This window comes from Myotis brandtii, unplaced genomic scaffold (assembly GCF_000412655.1).
Source record: "Myotis brandtii unplaced genomic scaffold, ASM41265v1 scaffold208, whole genome shotgun sequence".
Taxonomy (NCBI): Eukaryota; Metazoa; Chordata; class Mammalia; order Chiroptera; family Vespertilionidae; genus Myotis; species Myotis brandtii.
In genome coordinates this window covers 2,773,946-2,796,354 of record NW_005357764.1, presented here as the reverse complement: position 1 = coordinate 2,796,354, position 22,409 = coordinate 2,773,946, and the positions used below count along the sequence as shown (strand labels likewise).

Here is a 22,409-nt window from a genome sequence, read left to right as displayed (position 1 = left end):
ACTGTGATGTTAACTCTTCCAGCCTGTTGAATCTGTAAAGTGAAATCAGATGCTTTCAGTGCGTCCTAAAGGCTAACATGGTAACAGCCTGACTTCCCAGCTCTGAGTGCCCCAGTTCTTTCTTTCCCTCACTAGATGATTCGACAACACCGGATAGCAGTCAACGTGCAGCTCCGAAAGGCCAAGAAAGATGAGCAGGTCTTAAAGAGAAGAAATATCACCAATCTCTGCTCTGACTCCGCTTCTGGAGAAGAAACCAAAGGGGTACGTTGGGAATGTGGCGTTTAGAGCAGTTGTGTATAAAATACATCCTTAGTAAATTACTCTGGCTTGAAATGTTTGGTTCAGAACTTGCAAGCTCTAATTGAGGGTCTTGAAGGAAAGGGGTGGAGAGATCATGGTTAGAGCTAAACTGGTGTTGTCAGAAAGCTAAGGGTTATTACCTTTGCGGCTGAGAGTCTGAGATCTAGATTCTAATGGAGGGAAGTGCTGCTTCTACTGGAAAATTCACTTGCCATCACTCAGCCAGAAGCAGGGAATGAGGGGTCATGCAGGTTACCTCTCAGCAGAGGCATCTAGTTACTCAACATGTAAAGTCTTGCCTAGGACTTGAATGCTGCCCTCTGTCTTCCCTTCTCCTTCCACCCTAACCTTGCTCAATACATATCTTGGGTTGAGCCCTTGCTGGTTTGGCTCAGTGGATAGACCGTCAGCCTGCAGACTAAAGGGTCCCGGGTTCGATTCCAGTCAAAGGCACATACTTCAGTTGCAGGCTCCTCCCCGGCCCGGGCCCTGGTTGGGGCTCATGCAGGAGGCAACCAATCTATATGTTTCTCTCACATTGATATTTCTCTCAGTCTTTCCCTCTCTCTTTCACTCTCTCTAAAAATCAATGGAAATATATCCTTGGATGAGGATTTAAGAACAAAAACAACAACAAAAAACACACATTCCAAATCCTGGCTTGACTTTGAGGTCAGTACTGTTTTTTTGTGATCTTTCCAGAATGCCCTGACCAGGAGGTTTCCCTTAGAACCCCAATAGTGTCGTTTCTACATGCCTTTGTATCTACATGCCTTTTATGATCCACCACTGTGTGTGTCATCACTGCACCCAGTGATCTTTCCAGAATGCCCTGACCAGGAGGTTTCCCTAGAGCCCCAATAGTGTCGTTTCTACATGCCTTTGTATCTACGTGCCTTTTATGATCCACCACTGTGTATGTCATCACTGCACTCTGCTCAGCTTAGGGCTCTTAGAGGCAGAGTGGTTCAGTCCGGGCAAGTGGATTCAATGATGTGTTACCGGCCATCAAATAGAGGAGCTGCAACCATTCTCTGAATTGCCATAGGACTCTGAACCATAAGTCTACTTAGCTTCATTTATCTAGAATAGTCCCCAGGAGTCCCCCATTCAAGGAAGATGGAACTATGAAATGAGAGAGTTGTTTTCCTTTTTATCCTGTATTACTATGCCTTTAAAAAAACTAAAATATAATTCATGGACCATGGAATTCACCTTTTTTAAGTATATAATCGGTGTTTTTTTCATATATTCACAAGGTTGTACAACCATCACCACTAGCTAATTTCAGAACATATTCATCACCTCAAATAGAAACCCCATACGCAATAAGCAGTCACTCAATCCTCCTTCCCTCTAGTTTCTGGTGACTAGGAATCTTTCTGTCTCTGAATTTACCTATTCTAGGTATTTCATATAAATGGAATCATAGAATATGTGGCCTTTCATGTCTGGCTTCTTTCACTTAGCATACTGTCTTCAGGGGTCAGCCATGTTGTAGCAGGTACCAGTCCTTCATTCCTTTTCTGGCTGAATAGTATTTCATTGTATGGATATACCACATTTGGTTTATCCATTTATTGCTTGGTGGGCATTTGAGCTATTTCCACATTTTGGCTGTTATGAATAGTGCTGCTATAAACATTTGTGTGCAAGTTTTTATGTGAACAGGTTTTCAGTTCTCTTGGGCACATACCCAGGGGAAGAATTACTGGGCCATATGGTCACTCTATGTTTCACTCTTTGGGGAACTGCCTGTGGTAAGCTGAATAATGCCTACCCCCAAATGCCCCCATCTCCTCATCCCCATCATACTTTATGTGATGAAAGGGACTTTGTAGACAGGATTAAACTAAGGATCTTGAGATGGGGAGATTACCCTTGATTCTCTGGTGTGTCCAATGCAATCACATCAATCCTTAAAACACGAAGGATGAAGACAAGTCAGAGCAGAAGGTGATATGATGACAGAAGCAGAGATTGGTGCGCTAGGCTTTGCAGATGGAGGCACAAGTCACAAGCCAAGGAACACAGCAGCCCTACTAGAAGCTGAAGGGCAAGAAAACAGATTCTCCCCTCATGGGCTCCCAGAGGAACCAGTCCTGCCATCACCATGACTTTAATCCAGTGAACCTGATAATGAACTTCTGACCTCCAGAATTGTGAGAGAATAAATTTGTGTTGTTTTAAGCCACTAAATTTGTGGCGATTTTTACATTAGCAATAGGAAACATGCTGCCAACGATTTACCCAAGTAGCTGCACCATTGTACAATCTGATGTTCTAACCAGCTATTGTTAGTGTCCATTTTGGGATGGTAGCCGTCAAGTGCATGCAAAGGGCTATATTGTTCTGATTTTTATGTTTTTCTAATGGCTAATGAACATTTTTTCCAAGTGCTTATTGGCTATTTGTTTGTTTTCTTTGGAGAAATGTCTATTCAAACCATTTGCCCATTTTTTTAAATCGAGTCATTTGCCTTTTATTCTTGAGTTGTAAAAGTTCTTTATATATTCTGGATACTACACTCTTACCAGGTATATGATTTGCAAATATTTCATCCTATTTTATGAGTCATCTTTTCACTTTGGTAGGATCCTTGAAGCATAAAAGTTTTTAATATTGAAACATTCCAATTTATCTACTTTTTTCTTTGGTTGCATGTGCTTTATTTTTTAAACAATTCCTATTATTTAATGTATTTGTATTTATTTCAGAGAGGGAGAATGAGGGCGAGGTAGAAACATCAATGATGAGAGAGAATCATTGATTAGCTACCTCCTGCATGCCCCCTACTGGGGATTGAGCCCACAATCCGGACATGTGCCCTTGACCAAAATCAAACCTGGGACCCTTCAGTCCTCAGGCCGACACTCTATCCACTGAGCCAAACTGGCTAGGGAGGTTGCATGTGCTTTAGATGTCATATTTATGACTCCATTGCCTACTACAAAGCTACAGTAATCACGTCTATTACATATGTTAGACATGTAAATCAGTGGAAGAGAATGCAGAGTCCACAACAAACCATCACATTTATGGTCAATCAAAGTTTGACAAGGTATTAGGACCATTCAATGGGGAGAGAATAGTCTTTTCAACAAATGGTGTGGGGACAACTGGATATACACATGCAAAACAATGAAATTAGACCCCTACTTACACCATTTTTGGAGGTCTTTACTTTGTCATTTTTGCAGACATCCACTAGCATGTTATAAAAAGGTTCTGGGATCCAAGTGATGATAGGAATCACCTCACCCCCAGAGCATGAGGAATATCCCAGAGGTCTGTGAGACCAGCAAATGCCCTTCTCTCCCTTAGTATAGACCAGCATGCAGATTGGGGCCTACTGTTAAAGCCAGCCTGTTTTAATCAAATAGATGGCTAGACTAGATGACCTTCATGGTTCCTCTTAGCAGAGACTCTGACCTGAATGTGTGTCTCCTTGCAGGTCAAGCTCACGCTGGAAGAAATAATCAGTGGTGTGAACGCCTCAGATCCCATCGTATGTTTCCAGGCCACCCAGGCAGCCAGGTATCACCAACCAGACCGCTGCTGTTTATAGGTTCATAGTTAGAAATGAGCTCGAATGGCCTGTTTGGTTTCTTGGCAAAATGCCCACACAATGTAAGAAAAGGCTTTGTAGGTGATGGTCCATCCAAAAGTGAGACTCAATATCTCCTCTATGCTGTCCTTGAGAACAACTTAAGATACACAAGTGTTGTCAGAGATGAACTGCTTCATTTAAATTGGCCTCTACAGGAATCTTTGTGGTAGATAATACCTGAACGGGGAAATGTTGCTTCATCACTGCAAAGTGCTATAAGCTAAACTCTAGGATGTCACATAGCTTTTCCCAGCTGTTTGTCTCATGCGATAGTTAGGAATGCCGGGAACATCTATAAAGGAGGTTCTTCATATCTGCTTCACATGACTTGCTCTTCCTTTTTTTCCTCTTTCCTTGCAAAGGAAAATGCTGTCCCGGGAAAAGAACCCTCCTCTAAAACAGATTGTTGAAGCAGGGATCATTCCAAAGCTGGTGGAATTCCTGACGTCATCATTGCATCCCTGTTTGCAGTTTGAGGCAGCATGGGCTCTGACCAACATTGCTTCGGGGACCTCAGACCAGACTCGAGCTGTTGTGGAAGGGGGCGCCGTCAAGCCCTTGGTTGAGCTCCTGTCTTCCCCCAACCTAATTGTGTGTGAACAGGCAGTGTGGGCCCTTGGTAATATAGCAGGTGAGACTCTCCCCTCAGGGGACTAAGAAAATAGTGGGCCAGGCGTATGGCATGCTATAGGAGTTCTTTGGGGAATATTGTGGACTTGATACTCTAAGTAGAAATGCCTAGAAATGCTGGTGAAAGTACAACAGGCTTTTCCAAAATTCAGAGTCAAGTTCAAAGGTCATAAATTGAAGCTGAAACAAGATAATGCAGTATGTCCTGAGGCTACAGGCTACCTGGGGACATCTGCCAATACCAGGTCCTACACCCTTAGGTCTCAGTAGCTTCAGGAACAAAGGACAAGCTTTTTGGCTTACTCAGTGTAGGGGGTTTTAGCAGACACTTATGTAATCCAGACCCTAAAAAAAAATTCTATCTCTAGAGAAAGTTGCCAATGAAACATACAAAAGTTTGGGGTAAAAGTTTCCCCTGAAAACACCCTAAGATTGGCCTTATAGATTTGGAACTTGACACTGTATTCCCTGTGAGGTCCAGGAAAGCGAAAGCTGGGGAGTTAATGCTGCAAAGTTGGGAGCTCCCTGATTTCTGGCTGAATAGAAATATAATGCTTTTGGGGGGAAACTAACTCAACTGGGTCCCTCGGGATCTTGACAAAGTAAGATCAGCCAAATATTAGCATTTTCAAGTTCAGAGAGTCAACAACCCACCGTGACTGAGTTAGCAGAAACCATCATTATCATTACACCTCCATGGACTTCAGATATTGGGATTAGCAAGCACCAAATATAAAATCTGCTTTTGAAATGCTTTCAGAAGTAAAGCACCTATTGCAGAGACTTTGTCTCTCATTTTGACTGGTTCAATAAGGAACAGGCAAAATTGGGTGGTATAATATAACTAATGCCTTGCCTGATGTTTGAAGAATTACAAATTGAGACTTCTACGGTCCAGAAATATGGTATTCTAGCCAAAGTCACAGACAGCTGATGCCTAACATCTGTGCATCTCCCAGACTTTGTTCTGAGTCACATCTGGAAGTTACTGCCCTATGCCAAAATCTTCTGGGAAGACAACTTGGTCTGCAATGGCCTTGGTCTTCCTGAGAACCATGCTATAAAATTATATTAGCATTTAGAGAGCACTGCCTGGGCCCAGTTGGCTGGCTTCTTTATGCATCCACGGACTACTTACGGCATTTGCTGCTGTGTGGGACCTGCTTTCACACCAGGCCTAGCCACCCAACCAACATGTTAAAGACTCAGGATCAAGTTCATGACTGCATTCTCTACTTGCCCAACCTGGGAATGTGTTTTGGCCTCTTACCCTTTGCACAGACTTTGAAAAATTAGTCACCTATCCCAGGATTCTCTTTGTTCTCTCTTTGAATGTCCTGTTCTTATCTATTTGTAGGTGATGGCGCAGAATTCAGAGACTCTGTTATCTCGAGTAATGCCATCCCACATCTACTGGCCCTGATATCATCAACCACACCAGTGAGTGTCTTTCAATTAGAAAACCTAGCTGGTAACAAGTTCCCAAAATTGGGAAATTGAGGAAGTGTTTCCAAATCAATGCCTGGCCCCTTATGATGGTAATTAAAAAGAAGGCCTAGAACTGAATATCATGTTGGGTAAGCATTAATCCAAATTTGTCCTCAGCAGGCAGTAGTGCTGATCTTTCTTTTGAAGGCATTGGAAAAAATCTGTTAAGATTTTTATCAGTTTACAATCTTGCAAAATTAGATGACTAAACTCTACTCTTCAAGGAGCACAAACTGAATTAGTGGCTCACCAGTTCTGTTCCTAGGTAATAAAGTTTAGGTTTGAAGATTAGAGTAAAAGTCAATTGAGGTGGTGCCCTGGCCAGGTGGCTCACTTGATTGGAACCTCGTCCCAAATATCAAAAAGGTTGTGGGTTCTATTCCTGGTCAGGGCACATACCTAGATTGCAGGTTCAATCCACTGTCAGGGCGCATGCACGAGGCAATGGATCAATATTTCTCATATCTGTCTTTCCCCTCTTCCCCTTCCTCTCCCTCTCCCTCTCCTTTCCTCTCTAATCAATAAACATTTCCTCAGGTGAGAATCTTTTTTCAAAAAGTGGATTGATGTGGCAACAATAGAGGAGTCCCTGGATTAAAAATTATATTTGGCCCTAACCGGTTTGGCTCAGTGGATAGAGCGTCGGCCTGCGGACTGAAGGGTCCCAGGTTTGATTCTGGTCAAGGGCATGTACCTAGGTTGTGGGCACAGCACCAGTCGGGGCTGTGCAGGAGGCAGCTGATCTATGTTTCTCTCTCATCGATGTTTTTAACTCTCTATCCCTTTCCCTTCCTCTCTGTAAAAAATCAATGAAAGAAATTAAATTTGGATTTTAACTTTGTCTCAAACAAAAATGAAGAGAAACCCTGGCCAGTGTGGCTCAGTTGGTTGGGCGTCATCACATACACCGAAGGGCTGCTGTTCGAATCCTAGTCAGGACGCATGCACGAGTTGCAAGCATCTATCCAAGTGGGGGTGTGCAGGAGGCAGCCAACCGATGTTCTACTTTCACATCGATGTTTCTTTCTCCCTCTCCCTTCCTCTCTCTCTAAAAATCAATAGGAAATCATTTTTAAATGAAGAGAAAATAGCTTCCAAAACTGAGGGAATATACACTCAGCCCTCAAGGTGGGATAAAAGCCTGACATGGTTGAACCAGAAAAAAGGCTGGCATGACCAAGGGAATTGCAAGAAGAAAGTAGTGCAATATGAAGGTAGGGCAAGGGACCTAGACATCATCCTGCTGGCAAAGGGAAGCCTTTGGAGGATTTCAAGGCAGGAAACAAAGTGGTCCGATCTTTCAGAAAAGACCCTTCTGGCTGCTTGTTGGAGGGCCGTAGCCCAGGGAGATGGTGAAGCAGATGGACCTGGGATGCTGCTATGTTGGACATGGAAGTGAGAGAAAGAAGCAAGGATGCCCCGGGTTCAGGCTTAGGTTATTTTAGATGACTGTCCTCTTAGAGAAATGGGGACGATGGAGGGAGAAAGAACCAGAGTCTTAGTTGTCCACATTAAGTTGAAGTGATTGAGAGGCACCATTGCAGCAACGTCAGGTAGGTGGATATGCGGGTCTAGATACTCGTGGACACATGTCATCCAGCTGGGCAAGATCAAGAGCAGGGGTCAGCTGCTTGCTTTTGTAAATAGAGTTTTACTGGAGCACAGCCATGCCCATTCACTCACACGCAATTTCCTGTGTCTCTTATGGTGTTACAAGTACCGCGTTGAATCGTTGTAACAGAGCCCCTGGGGCCCACAGAGCTGAAAATGTTTACTGTCTTTACTGTCTGGCCCTTGACAGAAAATGTTGCCAATCCCTGGCCTGGAGTGTGAGGAGAGTCCAGAACCAGGTTCTAGGGTCTCTGACATTCAGAAGTCAGGCAGCGCCGGCCAGGAAAATTGAGGAGAAGCATCCCATTTAGCAATAAAAAAAACAAAACACCCAGGTTTGGTGTCACAGATGCCAGAAACGACTAAACACAACGGAGAGGGACAGTGAAGAAGCAGCTATGGGGTTAGAGACTTGGAAGAAGATGATTTCGTCACTAACCATAGATCAGCAGGGTCAGAAACAGACTAGGAGGAGGAGAAGCGCAGATGGGAAGCACGCCGTAGAGAGTGAACAGAGATGCCTCCTTGAGGATAGACTCTGGAAAACAGAAGTGAGGTGATGGCTGCAGAGGTGCCAAGGGTAAGGGGTGAACGTCACAGGGTGTTCTGTGCTGTGGGAGTGATCCAGGAGAGAGAGGTGATGCTGGGGGCAGAATCTTTAAAGGTGAAAAGTGATGGAATTCAGAGGCAAGGTAGGGAAGACTAGTCCTCGAATAGAAGATCAGAAATGTGGTTATGACATGTTGGTTATCGACTGGTGGGAAGAATAAGAAGCCTCTTTGTCTTGCCAGTGAAAAATGAAATTAGGTCATCAGTTGAGTCGAGGGGAAGGATATTTTGAAGAATGTAAGGAGCTATCCATCTAACATTTGAATAGGAAGCAAAACGCTCATTCTCTCTGTCCCTAGTATACAGGGGGTGTGTATATATACTTTAACAGCTGATATCTCAATTTTGAAAATGAAATGTATTTTCATAAACACTGCCTTTATAATTATTCAAAATGTGTATATACAAGTTTGAGGACACCCTATATATACATCACTACCTAGAACAAATTGTTGTTTGCAACTCAAATTCTTTGGTTCATGCTGGTCAATAATACTAGTGATCAATGATGGCAAGGACACACTGCCATTTGCAGTTTTGCTTCTTTGCAACTGATGCTAGAAGCAGTCTCTTGTTACAGATTACATTTCTGCGGAACATCACATGGACCCTGTCCAACCTGTGCCGAAACAAGAACCCGTACCCCTGCAAAAAAGCCGTGGAGCAAATGTTGCCCGTCCTCTCCCAGCTCCTGCAGCACCAAGACAATGAAGTGCTCTCTGACACCTGCTGGGCTCTGTCCTACCTCACCGAGAGCTGCATCGAGCGCATTGGCCAAGTGGTTGACATGGGGGTGCTGCCCAGACTGGTTCAGCTCATGACCAGCTCAGAACTCAATATCTTGGTAAATGCCCCAGTCTTGTCTGTCTCTCTATGGGCCTCCCGAGTCGTATTTACTTTAGCAAGTTCTACTCTTTCCTCACCCCCTGGTTTCCACACTCAGCTCTAATCCTTTACCTAGAACAAAGCTTATCATCTGCATTTCCCTGGTCTCTGATATTCTCTAGCCAAACACTTGAATCTATTTTGACCCAAAATCCTAGTGGGTATTCAGTAACATATATTTTTTTGTTAAACTGACAACTAGAAATATAGAGAGCACCAAATTAAAATTGACTATAATTCCTTCACCCAGTGAACTACCCTTTTGTGGACTTTCCTTCTAGTGGTCTATGTGGGTAGACGTTAACAAGTTGGCTGATACAGAGAGTGTGTGTGTGTGTGTGTGTGTGTGTGTGTGTGTGTGTGTATTAATGTAAAGCCCATGTAACATTTGAATTGCTTACTCAAATATAAAAGAAAATTCCTCTTATCCTCTCCCAAGTTTGTTCTCTAATACTATTTCAGATATAAGTGAAAAGTAAGTAAAACCAACATGTCACTTATATAATATTCTTGAAAATGTCATTTAAAATGTGGGTGCCCCTTCTGATTTCTATGCCTAATACTATGTATTATGCAGCCTTAATGATCATCTGCTTTGAAATTAGCATAGTATTCCTCAGATGTCAAGGTTAGTTTGAGGATAATGCTGGTAGCATGGAGGATACAAAGAGAATATCTATAAGAAGTCGCTTATCCTGGGAGCTTCGGGGCAAATTGCCAGGCTTGGCAAGGCTGTGATTGGCCTATAGCACTACTTCTACGTCTCACTGGAGTAGCAGATACCCAGCATAATAGGCTAGGAAAATTCTATAACTGTTATCTCTCACTAAAGTGCAAGAAAACCAAAATAAATCCTAAATCAACCCTCCAAGGACAGTTGTCTGGAGCCCAATCATAGACCCATCCTGGGAACCGTCAGAGTTATTGAGAAGGGGTTGTGAATATATCAAAAGTGCCATTGGGATCTCACGGGCTCCAATAATGTGTACAACAGAAACTTGACCCTGGTGCTAACTATAAATTCAATAGACATAATTACGTTATAAACACTACAGTCAACTTAGCAGTTTCCCCGATGTAGGGATATAAAAGGGAGAGCATCATTTCTTGATACAGGCATCCCTTGACCTCTATCCCACTTGAGCCACCACTGCTGGGAAGCTGGCAAGTACCTTCAAGCTATAGAAGCAGCCTCCATGTGCCAAATGAATAAGGGTCATGGGTATCACCGTTGTTCCCAGGCTTCCAGAGAGCCATCAGCAAAGCATGACTAACGTTTGGGAGGGCACAGATCTTGTGTGACTGTCACTTCCACTGTGATAAGTTTGCAATACTCGGTTACACTTCTGGCCTTGTTCTTCCAGACCCCCTCTCTCCGCACTGTGGGGAACATCGTCACGGGAACCGACCACCAGACCCAGCTGGCCATTGAGGCGGGAATGCTGAGCGTGCTGCCCCAGCTCCTGCTGTGCCCCAAGTCCTCCATCCAGAAGGAGGCAGCCTGGACCCTGAGCAATGTGGCCGCGGGGCCGCAGCAGCACATCCAGCAGCTGATCGACTGCAACGTCCTGCCGGCCGTGTTGGCTCTGCTGAAAAATGTGAGTGGGACGCTCTGTGTCTACGGCAAAAGGCCACTTTCCAACTGGCCCTGTGTTGAACTCCTTCAGTAACTCAGACACAGGCCCTGAAGCAAATTAATTGAGACCACAACAAAACTATGAAACATTAGTACCCCAGCTCTCCCTTAAAAAAAAAAAAAAAGGAAGGTGCATCCTGTTTGGACAACCCATGGAAAATTTAGAAGTCTAAACAAGCGTTGTGTAATGAAAAGGTGGCCCACAGCTCAAATATCCAGAAAAATTTTGAGCTGGCAAATAGTGTTAAAAGAATGTGCCATCTACTCTCTACTTGCCAAAAGAGGTTTTGTTCTCTTTCAGGAGGAAAACCATATCCAGTTATACTGATATTATACACTGGAGAATGGTGGCCTTTTCAGCACACAATCACATTGATTAAAGTGGTAATATACACAGAAAATCCAAATCTAAAAGTAGAAATACAATAAGCCTTCCTCTTTCCTCCTGATTCCCACTTCCCTTCCCAAGGACAACTACTATCATCAGCATTTCTTTTTGCCACCTTTTAATGGACAAGCTGTGTTTTTCTGCTTATGTATTTCTGGTCTGAGGTTGGATGGTTGGTTCCCAGGTTTTCATTAAGTATTAAAAGCTAAGCCAGGTGTGCAACCCAAATCATAGCATCTTCCAGTCAATTAGACACTTCCTATCTTGTGTTCTACTGTGAATCTGTATGTATTCTATTCAGAAACATTCAGTCATGAATCAAGAAGTAATCTCAGTTCAAACTGTGCCTTTTGAACTATAACTTGCTTGGAACCATAAGCTGTTTGGCCTTTTTATTTTTGTTTTAAACTGTGGTCACAGTTTCTCCCGGCCACAAAATAATGTCTCCTGCCCAGGGGCAGTAGGATCCATGATCAATTACTCCCATATCTCTGGGTCAAATGCCTTTTATAAATGCAAGGATGCATTGAGTAATATTTCAGTGGCCTTCCTCGGTAACCTCTGAGCTGTCTCAGTCACTAAGATCACATCTGTGTGCTTAGCTTTGTAGCTATGGAGCTTCTTATCCAGATTTTCACTAGGGCAAAAAGACAAGAAATGTAAACATAGGCCCCTAAAATGTAAAATTCCAAGCGTGATTCCTAATCTATGTTGATTACCTGGATTGGTTTATGTTGTTTCTGTTTTCCCCATAACCTGAGTTAATGAACTGAGTCTGTTTGAACTTAGGACCTCCCTCTAAAACCCCATATGAATCTACCTGCCTCCTTCTTGACTTCAAGTCCCCAAGGTGTTCTCTCTAAATTGCACAGATAGTCCTGGCTGTCCCAAACCTACCTAGAAACTGAACCAAGTTAGCATCCCTATATTTAAGTTCTTCAGGATCTGTAAAGAATGAAAATGTTCTCTTTCTGCAGGGAGAGTTTAAAGTCCAGAAGGAGGCTCTCTGGGTGGTGGCTAACTTCACAAGTGGGGGCACCGTGCACCAGCTGATCCACCTGGCCTATTCTGGAGTCATGGAGCCACTGGTGAACCTGCTCACCATCCCAGACTCCAAATTTGTTGTCATCATCCTTGACATCATCTCTTTTCTCCTCCAGGTGAGCTGTTCTGGACAGGTTGGTTTCTCAGTAGCAGTCTCCAAACTTAAGACATTTCATTTCATTCTTAAAACCCAAGTAGGACTCTCTTTCTCCCCAACTCCCCTATCTCCTCCCTCTGTGCACACATTCTATGGATAATAATAACAAGAGGCCTATCAAAGAAGGTATTATCTTCATTTTCTCAAATGAGTGTCTTGTGCCCAGCACTGTTATCGATGCTCAGGATGTGGCAGGTGACCGTCCTTGCTCGCACAGAGCTTATGTAGTAGTGGGGAGGGGAACAGACATGTCAGGTAGGGAGTTAGAGGTAAATCTATCTGACAAAGAGGTAGTCACCCATAGCTCAGAGTGAGGAGAGGAAGGTGATCTCTTCTATTCAGTAGTCAGGAGAAACTTCTCTGAGGAATAACTTTTGAGCAAAGGCCTCAGAGAAGTGAGTGGGTCTTGTGGCTATCGGGGGAAGAACATTCTAGAAAGAGCAAGGAAGGTGGAATGGCCAGAGCAGAGTGAATGGATGGAAAGTGGTGGGAGATTAGGCTCAGGGCACCTAGGGGCCAGCTCACATAAGATCTGTGAGAACTTTGACTTATCTGAGTGAGAGGGGAAACCAATCAAAGGCTTGAAGGAGGGAAAAAATAGTCAGTGAGCCCCATGGCTGACTCTTTTAGAAGACTAAAACAGCCCTAACTGGTTTGGCTCAGTGGATAGAGCTTCAGCCTGTGGACTGAAAAGTCCCAGGTTCAATTCTGGTCAAGGGCATGTACCTTGGTTGCGGGCACATGCCCAGTAGGAGGTGTGCAGGAGGCAGCTGATCGATGTTTCTAACTCTCTATCTCTTTCCTTTCCTCTCTGTAAAAAAATTTAATAAGATATATTTTTTTAAAAAGAAGACTAAAACATAGGATATTTGAAGGAGCAGCAAGAAGTTAGCAGGGATATATGTTAAGAGGCCAGACTAGAATTCCTTTTATATTCAACTATATGACTGGGAAAATAGACTGAAAAGCCTTGAATTAGAATTCTAGAAAAGTCTTATTTCTGAAAGAAAGGTAAGGTAAGACACTATTTTTATACTATTTGTCTTGGTTCTGTATTGCTACATAACAAATTACCCCTTAGTGACTTAAAACAAACATTTATTATCTCACGTAATTTATGGGGTTAGGAATCGGGGAGCAGCTTAGCTGAATGGTTCTGGCTCAGGGTCTCTAATGAGGTTCAAGATGTCATTTGGGGGCTTCAATCTCATCCGAACGTTTGACAGGGGCTGAGGATCAGCTTCCAAGATGGCGCACTCACGTGCCTGCCAGGTTATTCTCACCACACGAACCTCTCCCGGGGACTGCCTGGGTGTCCTTGCATGATGGCAGCCGGCTTCCTCTGGAGCCAGGGATCTAAGGAAGCAAGGTGGAGGCCCCATGTATTTAGGATCTTTAAAGGAGGTCATTTCAACAACATCCTATTGGTTACACACGTCAGCCCTGTTTAACACTCACACTAACACAAGGGCATAAACACCAGGAGGCAGGGGTCACCTGGGACCATCTTGGTTACGGTCTTTTTATATACAACTAAGCCATTTGGAAAGTTTCAAAGTAACATGAGGGAACCCCTTTTGAAAACTCACTTGAAGCACTCTTTTCATGTAACTGTCTTGGAAAGAACTGACCTGAGTCAAGAACGGAGTTGAAACACAGCCCAGCTAGACACTAAGACTTGAGCAAGTCACACAAACAAAGAGTAGAGACTTGACAGCCAATAGACGAAGTTGGACATAACAAATCTGTAAAAGCATATTTGGGATATAGAAGTTTAACTTCGTCTGCTTTGTTTAAATATTTGGGATTTTTTTCTCAGAAGAGTCTGGGCAAATCCCATCTGGTGGACCTGTGCACCCCCTGGATCAGACAAAGGCCGTGGGGGCAGTAGGTTAGAAAGGTCAAGACGAGACAGGAAAAAGTTCAAATAGGCAGCAGATGCAGTTGAGGTTCTTTGAAGTAACTTTGGGGCCATTTACTGTTCAGGTCCAAAATCCTCGGCCAGGGCTCCTGCTGCCCACAGCCCCGTTTTCTTTCTGAAGCTAATCTAGCATGTTGATTCCTGCCCTACTTTCTTTACTCAAATCTACTGACTCATAGGACGAGAGGGCATTGAGGCTTAGACATACAGTGCAAACTGTCATCAGGTAAATGAGGTGGCCTAATGAATTAACTTGACCCAGAGGAGGTTATTTTATTACTGCTCACAAAATAACAAGTAGAGCCCTTCCAGATATGACAGCCAAGTTTTTCATCTTCCTCCACATCCTGATATGCTGTTTAGCTGAACTATTATTCCCTCTTCTCATAACATGCAGCCCTTATTCCTTCAAAACGTTGTCCCCGATGTTCCTTCTTTTGGGAATGCCGTTACCCTATGGTTGACCCGGCACAGTATTGCTCATTAAGGACTCGTGTTACTTTTCAAGCATCCTGTGCACATCTGCTCTAATTTTTTTTTAATATATTTTATTGATTTTTTACAGAGAGGAAGGGAGAGGGATAGAGAGTTAGAAACATCGATGAGAGAAACATCGATCAGCTGCCTCCGGCACATCTCCCACTGGGGATGTGCCCGCAACCCAGGTACATGTCCTTGACCGGAATCGAACCTGGGATCATTCAGTCCGCAGGCTGACGCTCTATCCACTGAGCCAAACCGGTTTCGGCGATCTGCTCTAATTTAAACCTCTGATCATTTACTAAATTAAACTTTCTACACCATAACCTTTGTGTACTTGTCCCTCCTGATAGCATGAGTTGGTTACAAAGGCCTTCTCTAAATCACGTCTGTATCTCCATTCTGTGTGCCTCGCCCATCATATGTGTACACATGTGTGCGTGAATGAAGAGCCCTGGGTGGTAAATCCAGCGACCAGCATTTGGGTTAAATCCTCTCGTGTTCTTTGTTTCCAGGAACTTCATTACTTGCTGTGGGGGCTCTTGTTACTGAGGGTCTCTTGTCTTACCTTTCAAGGCTTTCAGGGAGTGCAGGGCCAGAACCTCTGTATTTACATAGCATCACTTAAATGTTCTATATTAAAACAATTTCCATTAGAAGGGGATGTCTACTGAATAGTGGTAGTGATTTGTTTATGGATGACAGAATATTTAGCAAAAGAAATATTGTATTTTTGCAATGAAGAAAAAACCTACACACACACACACACACACACACACACACACACACACACACACACACATTTGTATCACATAAATATCCAAAGTGGAGGAAGAGCGTGCAAGTTGAAATCACTTTGGGGAAAGTGAAGCTGCGACTGCCCATTCTGGGACAGGGAGCCTTTGGTCGGGTTCCACTGGTGAGGCTCCCTGTCCCCAGGCTTCTGCCCAGGCCTCACTTTCGCTCCCATTCCCCCCAGGCAGCAGAGCAGCTTTCTAAGAAGGAATACCTGCGTCTTCTGATCGAGGAACCTGGTGGGGTTGATAGAATCAAAACCTTGCAATTTCATGAGAACCCTCACATTTCCCTGACTGCTATGCACATTATTGAGAAGTACTTCTCTGAGGTAGGTGACTCCAAGTATAAAGTAGTGTCCGTACCTCCTGGCAGGCCACCTCACAGGTGATCACCTGGCAGGTGCCTGTGCTGCCGCTGTAAGGTGGGTGATCAGACAGGTGGGCCCCTCTTGGGACTTAGCCGTGGTGTAGGGGCTGCCTTTGAGTAGCAGCTTTCTGGATCCTGGAAACTGCTCTAATCCCTTAGAAGTTTGTCCTGTTAACCTCTGGTTTCCAATATTACTTTTTTTTTCCTACTTGACTCTTTTGCGGGGAGGGCAGTAGTACAGGAAGGGATATGATGTTAAAGTGGCTCTTTCTTGAAAAAATGCAGACAACTAAGGCAGGCCCCAGCTTTTGAAAAACCATTTTGCTGTTTACTGCATCTTTGTCTCTTTCTAGAATAGGGTGTTTGGGGATGAACTCTACAAAAGACTTCTAAGTTTTCTGCAGGAGCCAGAAATAATGATCAGATAACATTAGACATATTTTTAAAACTTTTTTTTTATTGTGGTGAAATATGCATAACATAAAATTTAGCATTTTAACCATTCTTAAGTGAACAGTTGGTGGCATAAAGTATATTCACATTACTGTGCAACTATCACCACTGTCCATCTCAGAACTCGTTTATCTTTCCAAACCAAACTTTGTATCCATTCCCCATTCCACAGGCCCTGGTAGCCACCATTTTACTTTCCAGACTACTTCCATTTTTATTTTTTTTAATATATTTTGTTGATTTCAGAGAGGAAGGAAAAGGGAGAGAGAGATAGAAACATCAATAATGAGAGAGAATCATTGATCAGCTGCCTCCTGCATACCCCCTACTGGGGATTGAGCCCGCAACCCAGGCATGTGCCCTGACCAGGAATCGAACACTGACCTCCTGGTTCGTAGGTTGATGTTCAACCACTAAGCCACAGCAGCTGGGCACCACCATTATATTTACTGTCTCTGTTTGACTACTCTAAGTACTTCATTTAAGTGCAATCATATAGTATGCATCCTTTTATGATTGGCTTATTTCACTTAGGATAATGTCCTCAAGGTACATCCATGTTGTAGTATATGTCAAAATGTCTTCTTTTTTAAGACCAGAGAATATTCCAGTGTATGGATATACCACATTTTGTTTATCCATTTACCTATCAATGGACACTTGAGTTATTTAACTTTCTGGCTATTGTGAATACTGTTGCTATGAGCATGAAAGTACAAATATCTGTTCAAAGTTCCTGCTTCCCATTCTTTGGGGTATAAACCCTGAAGTGGAATTGCTGGATCATTTGGCAATTCTATTTTTATTTTTTTTAATGAATAATCTTCTGTTATCAATAGTGGAAATACCATTTACATTCCTACTGGCAGTGCACAAGGGTTCCCATTTCTCAGCATCTTACCAATACTTATTTCTTTTTATTTTTATCATAGCCATTCTAATGTGTGTGAAGTAGTATCCAACTGTAGTGTTGATTTGCATTTTTATTAGGTATTTTTTATGTGAGGAAGGTGAGCTCAAAGTTCCTAAGTGGCCAGGTAAGCATGGGGTTAGGAGTTAACAGAGTGAGTGATACTCTGTTAGGTGTCAGACTAGATTCGTCAGCAAAATCAGAGCATTACAATTAATATGACCATGGTGGTGGTTGGTGCTAACCAGAGGCAGCTAATCTTGGTTTGAAACCAAGAGGATGCTCTCAAAGCAGAGAAGACCCAGAACAATGATTAGCATCTTTTGAATTTGAAGCTTTTATGAAAAGCTTGTAATTAGGAGACTTGTCCCTTAAATAGGGTTTGTATCCATAGGACTCATCTAAGGGCTCCAGTTCAAATACTTCTGTTCAGGCCAATTACAACTGTACCCCTTCATGAGTGACACACTCAAGCAGGGGGCGGGGGATTCGATGAGCTACACCCATTGTATCCTTACTCACAGTAAAGCTAGTATTCTGTGTATCAAAACTTCATTTAAAAATAAGCCAGACAGGCTTCCAGGTCAAGATGGTGGCATAGGTAAACTTGGTACTTACTGCCTCCCACAACCACATCAGAATTTAAACTGAAATACAGAACAACCACCATTCAGAACCCCATGAAATCTAGCTGAACGAACGTCTTGCAACTAGGGAATTTAAAAAGAAGCACATTGAGACTGGTAGGAGGGGTGGAATTGCAGAACCAGCTGATCTCACCCCCACATGTGGCAGTTTAAAGTTGGAAGGGATATCTTGGCTATGGAGGTTTCTCTGAGGAGCAAAGGGGTCCCTGCCCCACACCAGGCCTCCAGCCCAGAGTTCCAGTGCCAGGGAGACAAGCCCCCACAACTTCAAGTTGTAAAAACCAACGGGGGATTGTGGCTGAGTGACACTGAGGATGTGAGAGTCCCAGGCAATTCCTCTTAAAGGGCCCACACATGGGCTTACTTGAACTCCCTCTGAGCTCCAGCACTGGGGCAGCAGCTTGAAAGGAACCTCAGGAAGGAACTAACCTGTCTGGAATCAGGGAAAGAGCTGGAGGAGCAGCTTTCTCCCAGACAGAAGTGCTGGCAGAAGCCAGTGTTCCTTTGCTGAGACCTCCCTGCCACAGAGCTGACAGTCTGTGCCATATGTAAATCTCCATCAACCTGGTTCACACTTTTCACCCTGCCCGGGTGATTCCCTGAGACTCTGTCCCTCCCTACTTGCAATTTTATCCAAGCCATTTCCAGTGGCTTTTCCATATAACTGGCTTCTTTTGCCTCATGCTTTGGACATTCCTAAAATCTCTCAAACAAGCAGTAGCCAGCATCAATGTGCCCCCTACCTATCAATAAGTGGCCCCAGGTCTAACATTAGCAGTAGCCCATTCTGGTTTACAGTTTGGCCTCTCCTGAACACCTCCAAGCTCAACACAAGTAGCAGCCATCTGCAGAGAACTGTAGCTCATGCTGGGTGGTTCCAGGTAGGGCACAGGCAGAGGCTGATTTTGCACCTCCTGGGAGGCCCCAGAGCCAATGCACCCAGTGGTTAACTTCAACCATGCCAATTACAACTCTACCACCTTCATGAGTGACACACTCAAGGGGGGGATTCAATGAGCACCAAAGCCCCACTGAAGCAAGTCCTGTTCTGTAGGGGCATCTCCTGCACATAGCTCTTCAGCTGTAGTTGCAACTAATCCTTTCAACTGATTGACCTGAGGGTCAACCCCTCCCAGTGATGCCAACATAAATCAAAGCTCAACTACAATAGGACAGTGCACACAGCTCACACAGGGTTGCACCAATTCACAAAGGAGTGCCCAGCTCAGGTGACGTGGGAGGCCAGTGGGCCCTAAAGTACACCTACTACACAAGGTGACTCTACCAAGTCCAGGAGACATAGCAAATCTACCTAATACATAGAAACAAACACAGGGAAGCAGCCAAAATGTGGAGACAAACAATTCACAAATGAAAAAAAAAAAAAAAAAAAACAGGAGAAATCTCCAGAAAAAGAGCTAAATGAAATGGAAGCAAGAAAAATGCCAGATACAGAGTTCAAAACAATGCTTATAGGATGCTCAAGGAACTTAATGAAAACTTCAAGGAGCTTAGTGAGCACATCAATAACATAAAAAGGGACCAGTCAGAAATGAAACGTACACTAACTGAAAGAATAATTTTCAGGGGATCAACAGTAGAGTAGAGGATGTTGAGAAACCAATCAAGAATTTGGAATATAAGGAAGGAAAAAAACACCCAGACAGAACAGTAAAAAAAAAAAGAATCCAACAATATGAAGATAATATAAGGAGCCTCTCAGACAACTACAAACATACCAGCATTTGGTATGTTTGCATCATGGGGGTACCAGAAGGAGAAGAGAGAGAGCAAGAAATCAAAAACCTATTAGAAAAAATGACAGAAAACTTCCTTTACCTGGTGAAAGAAATAGACATACATGTCCAGGAAGCACAGAGAGTCCCAAACAAGAGGAGCCATACTAAGACACTTCATAATTAAAATGCAAAAGGTTTGTCCTAGGGGGTGGGAGTGGCCAGGGAGGGGTCTATGAGAGGAAAAGGAGACATATGTAATACTTTAAAGAATAAAAAATTAATTAAAAAATAAAATTCAAAAGGTTAAAAAGAAAGAAACTCTTAAAAAGCAGCAAAAGAGCCCTAACTGGTTTGGCTCAGTATCCATCTGCGGACTGAAGGGTCCCAGGTTTGATTCCAGTCAAGGGCATGTACCTTGGTTGTGGGCACATCCCCAGTAGGGGGTATGCAGGAGGCAGCTGATCGATGTTTCTAACTCTCTATCCCTCTCCCTTCCTCTCTGTAAAAAAATCAATAAAACATTTAAAAAAAAAAAAAGCAAGAGAAAAGCAGTTACCTACAAGGGAGCTCCTATAATACTTCCAGCTGATTTTGCAACAGAAACTTTGCAGGCCAGAAGGGAGTGGCAAGAAATATTCAAAGTGATGAAAAGCAAGGACCTACAACCAAGATTACTCTATCCAGCAAAGCTATCATTTAGAATTGAAGGCCAGATATAGAGCTTCCCAGACAAGGAAAATCTAAAGGAATTCATCACCACCAAACAAGTAGTTCATGAAATGTTAAAGGGTCTTCTTAAAGAAGAAGGAGATGGGGAAGAAGGGGAGGAGGAGACTAATAAAAGATCAAAAATATGAACAATAAAGTGCAATAAGTGCATATCTATCAACAACTAAATCTAAAAATCAAGATAAATGAACAAGAAATCTAATGAACAACATTAGCTAATGAATAAAATAGAACCAGAGGCATGGAAACATGGAATAGACCAATGAAACTCAGAGGGAAGGGGAGAGAGGGACCAGGAAGAGATTAACCAAAGAACTTATATGCATATATGCATTACCATGGATACAGACAGTAGGGTGGTAAAGGCCTGGGGCAGGGCAGGAACCAGATGGAGGGGGTCAATGGGAGAAAAAAAAAGGGGGGGGACTTCTGTAATAATCTCAATAATAAAGGTTTAAATTAATTAATTAATAAAAAGCCAGACATAAAAGTACAAATACTGTATGATTCCACTTACATGAGGGATCTAGAGCAGTCAAACTCATAGAGGCAGAAAGTAGAGTGTTGGTTTCCAGGGGCTGAGAGGCAGAATGGAATGGGGTTTTTTTAATGGGTACAGAGTTTTGGTTTGGAAAGATGAAAAAGTTCTGGAGATGGATGATGTGGTTGCACAGCCATGTGAATGTATTTAATGCCACTGAACTGTCCACTTAAAAGTTATCAAAGATGTTAATTTTTCTGATATGTATGTTTTATCACACATTCCAAAAAACTGCATTTAAGATCCATCTCGAGAAATATTTCATGCTTCCCTCCTTCAAATTATTCTCTGAGGGAACCTTGAGACTAATTTAGAGCAAATAATAATCCACTGCAGATATTAAGGAGTTAATGGGGTGGTAATAATGTATTGAGAGCCTGGAGGTGTAATAGTGTCTTTTCTCCCCTGAAGGAAGAAGAAAGTGGACCAATATTACAATCCTTGGACTAAGATCATGAATGCATAAAGCACTTAAAATAAAACTACCAAAGCTCCACAACTTCTAAAACCAAGGACCAAACCCTAAAGGGTAACTTCTTTAAGAAGCAGCACTCCTATATTTTGGTGTATCACGGGTATAATGCTTTTAAAACTGAATGCTAATAAAATTTTTCACACTCTCACCTCTATAAAGATAAGTGCAGTTAAACCACTTGTGTCTTAAAAATTCATGTGGAATTCATGTCCTAGAATATGTTGTTTAATGGTTATTTTTAAGGATCGTAAAGTAAGATCTTCAAAATGGAGTAGAACGGTCTATTGGCTATCTAGATGAACTTTGACTTGTAGATTTGATTTAACTAGTATTTCTTAAACATGTGGGTTCCCTTCCCTTTTCATTTTTATGCAATCTCTATTGTTACCAGACCCAAATTGGGTCTAATTATTCAGTAGTTGCCAGCCAAAAGACAACTCCAAGAAGATTTTATGGGAATGAACTTTATTGCAAGCCAGCAAGCAAGGAACACACTGGGGATTGCTCCCAGAGCAGTGCGTCCCCAAACAAAGGATTGCATTTGTCTTTGGAAATCCTACATAAACATCAAGGTAACCTTCGTCATCACATGTATGGGTGGGGACATTCTTGCACCTATGCAATTAGCAAACATGCCTATACATACATCGCATGTTTAAAAATGGTGGGAAATCTCCACCCCTAGGAGGAGATTTTCATATTATAATGAAGGTATAATGAGAAAGTTTGTGAGGAGGTCAATAAAGGGTCTTTTAGGCCGCTTCAGCCCGTCCCGGGCAGTCTGAGCCAGATTAGCCCCCTGGTTCTGCAAATCACTCCCAGGAGTCTGCCTGAAAAGACAGGTCTGGTAATTGTCAAAGTCAGGGATAGTAGAAGTATGGAAGAAAATGTGTGTGCGCATATACACAGCTTAGGTTACACCATTAATATAGAACATGTTTCAGCGAAAGCTGTGTGGGCCACGTGAAGGAGGAGAAAAGGAGAGGGAG

The 22,409-nt window shown here is 43.0% G+C and overlaps 1 protein-coding gene across 1 annotated transcript; it reads left to right on the top strand.

Moving 5' to 3' along the window:
- Window positions 1-135: 135 nt before the first annotated feature.
- KPNA7 (karyopherin alpha 7 (importin alpha 8)) lies at window positions 136-21,395 on the top strand. The gene is made up of 9 exons (XM_014539179.1): window positions 136-264; window positions 3,758-3,840; window positions 4,276-4,544; window positions 5,901-5,983; window positions 8,832-9,095; window positions 10,501-10,734; window positions 12,138-12,320; window positions 15,742-15,888; window positions 21,357-21,395. Exons 1-9 carry the CDS (start codon window positions 136-138, stop codon window positions 21,393-21,395), a joined length of 1,431 nt encoding a protein of 476 aa, XP_014394665.1.
- The last annotated feature ends 1,014 nt before the right edge of the window (window positions 21,396-22,409 follow it).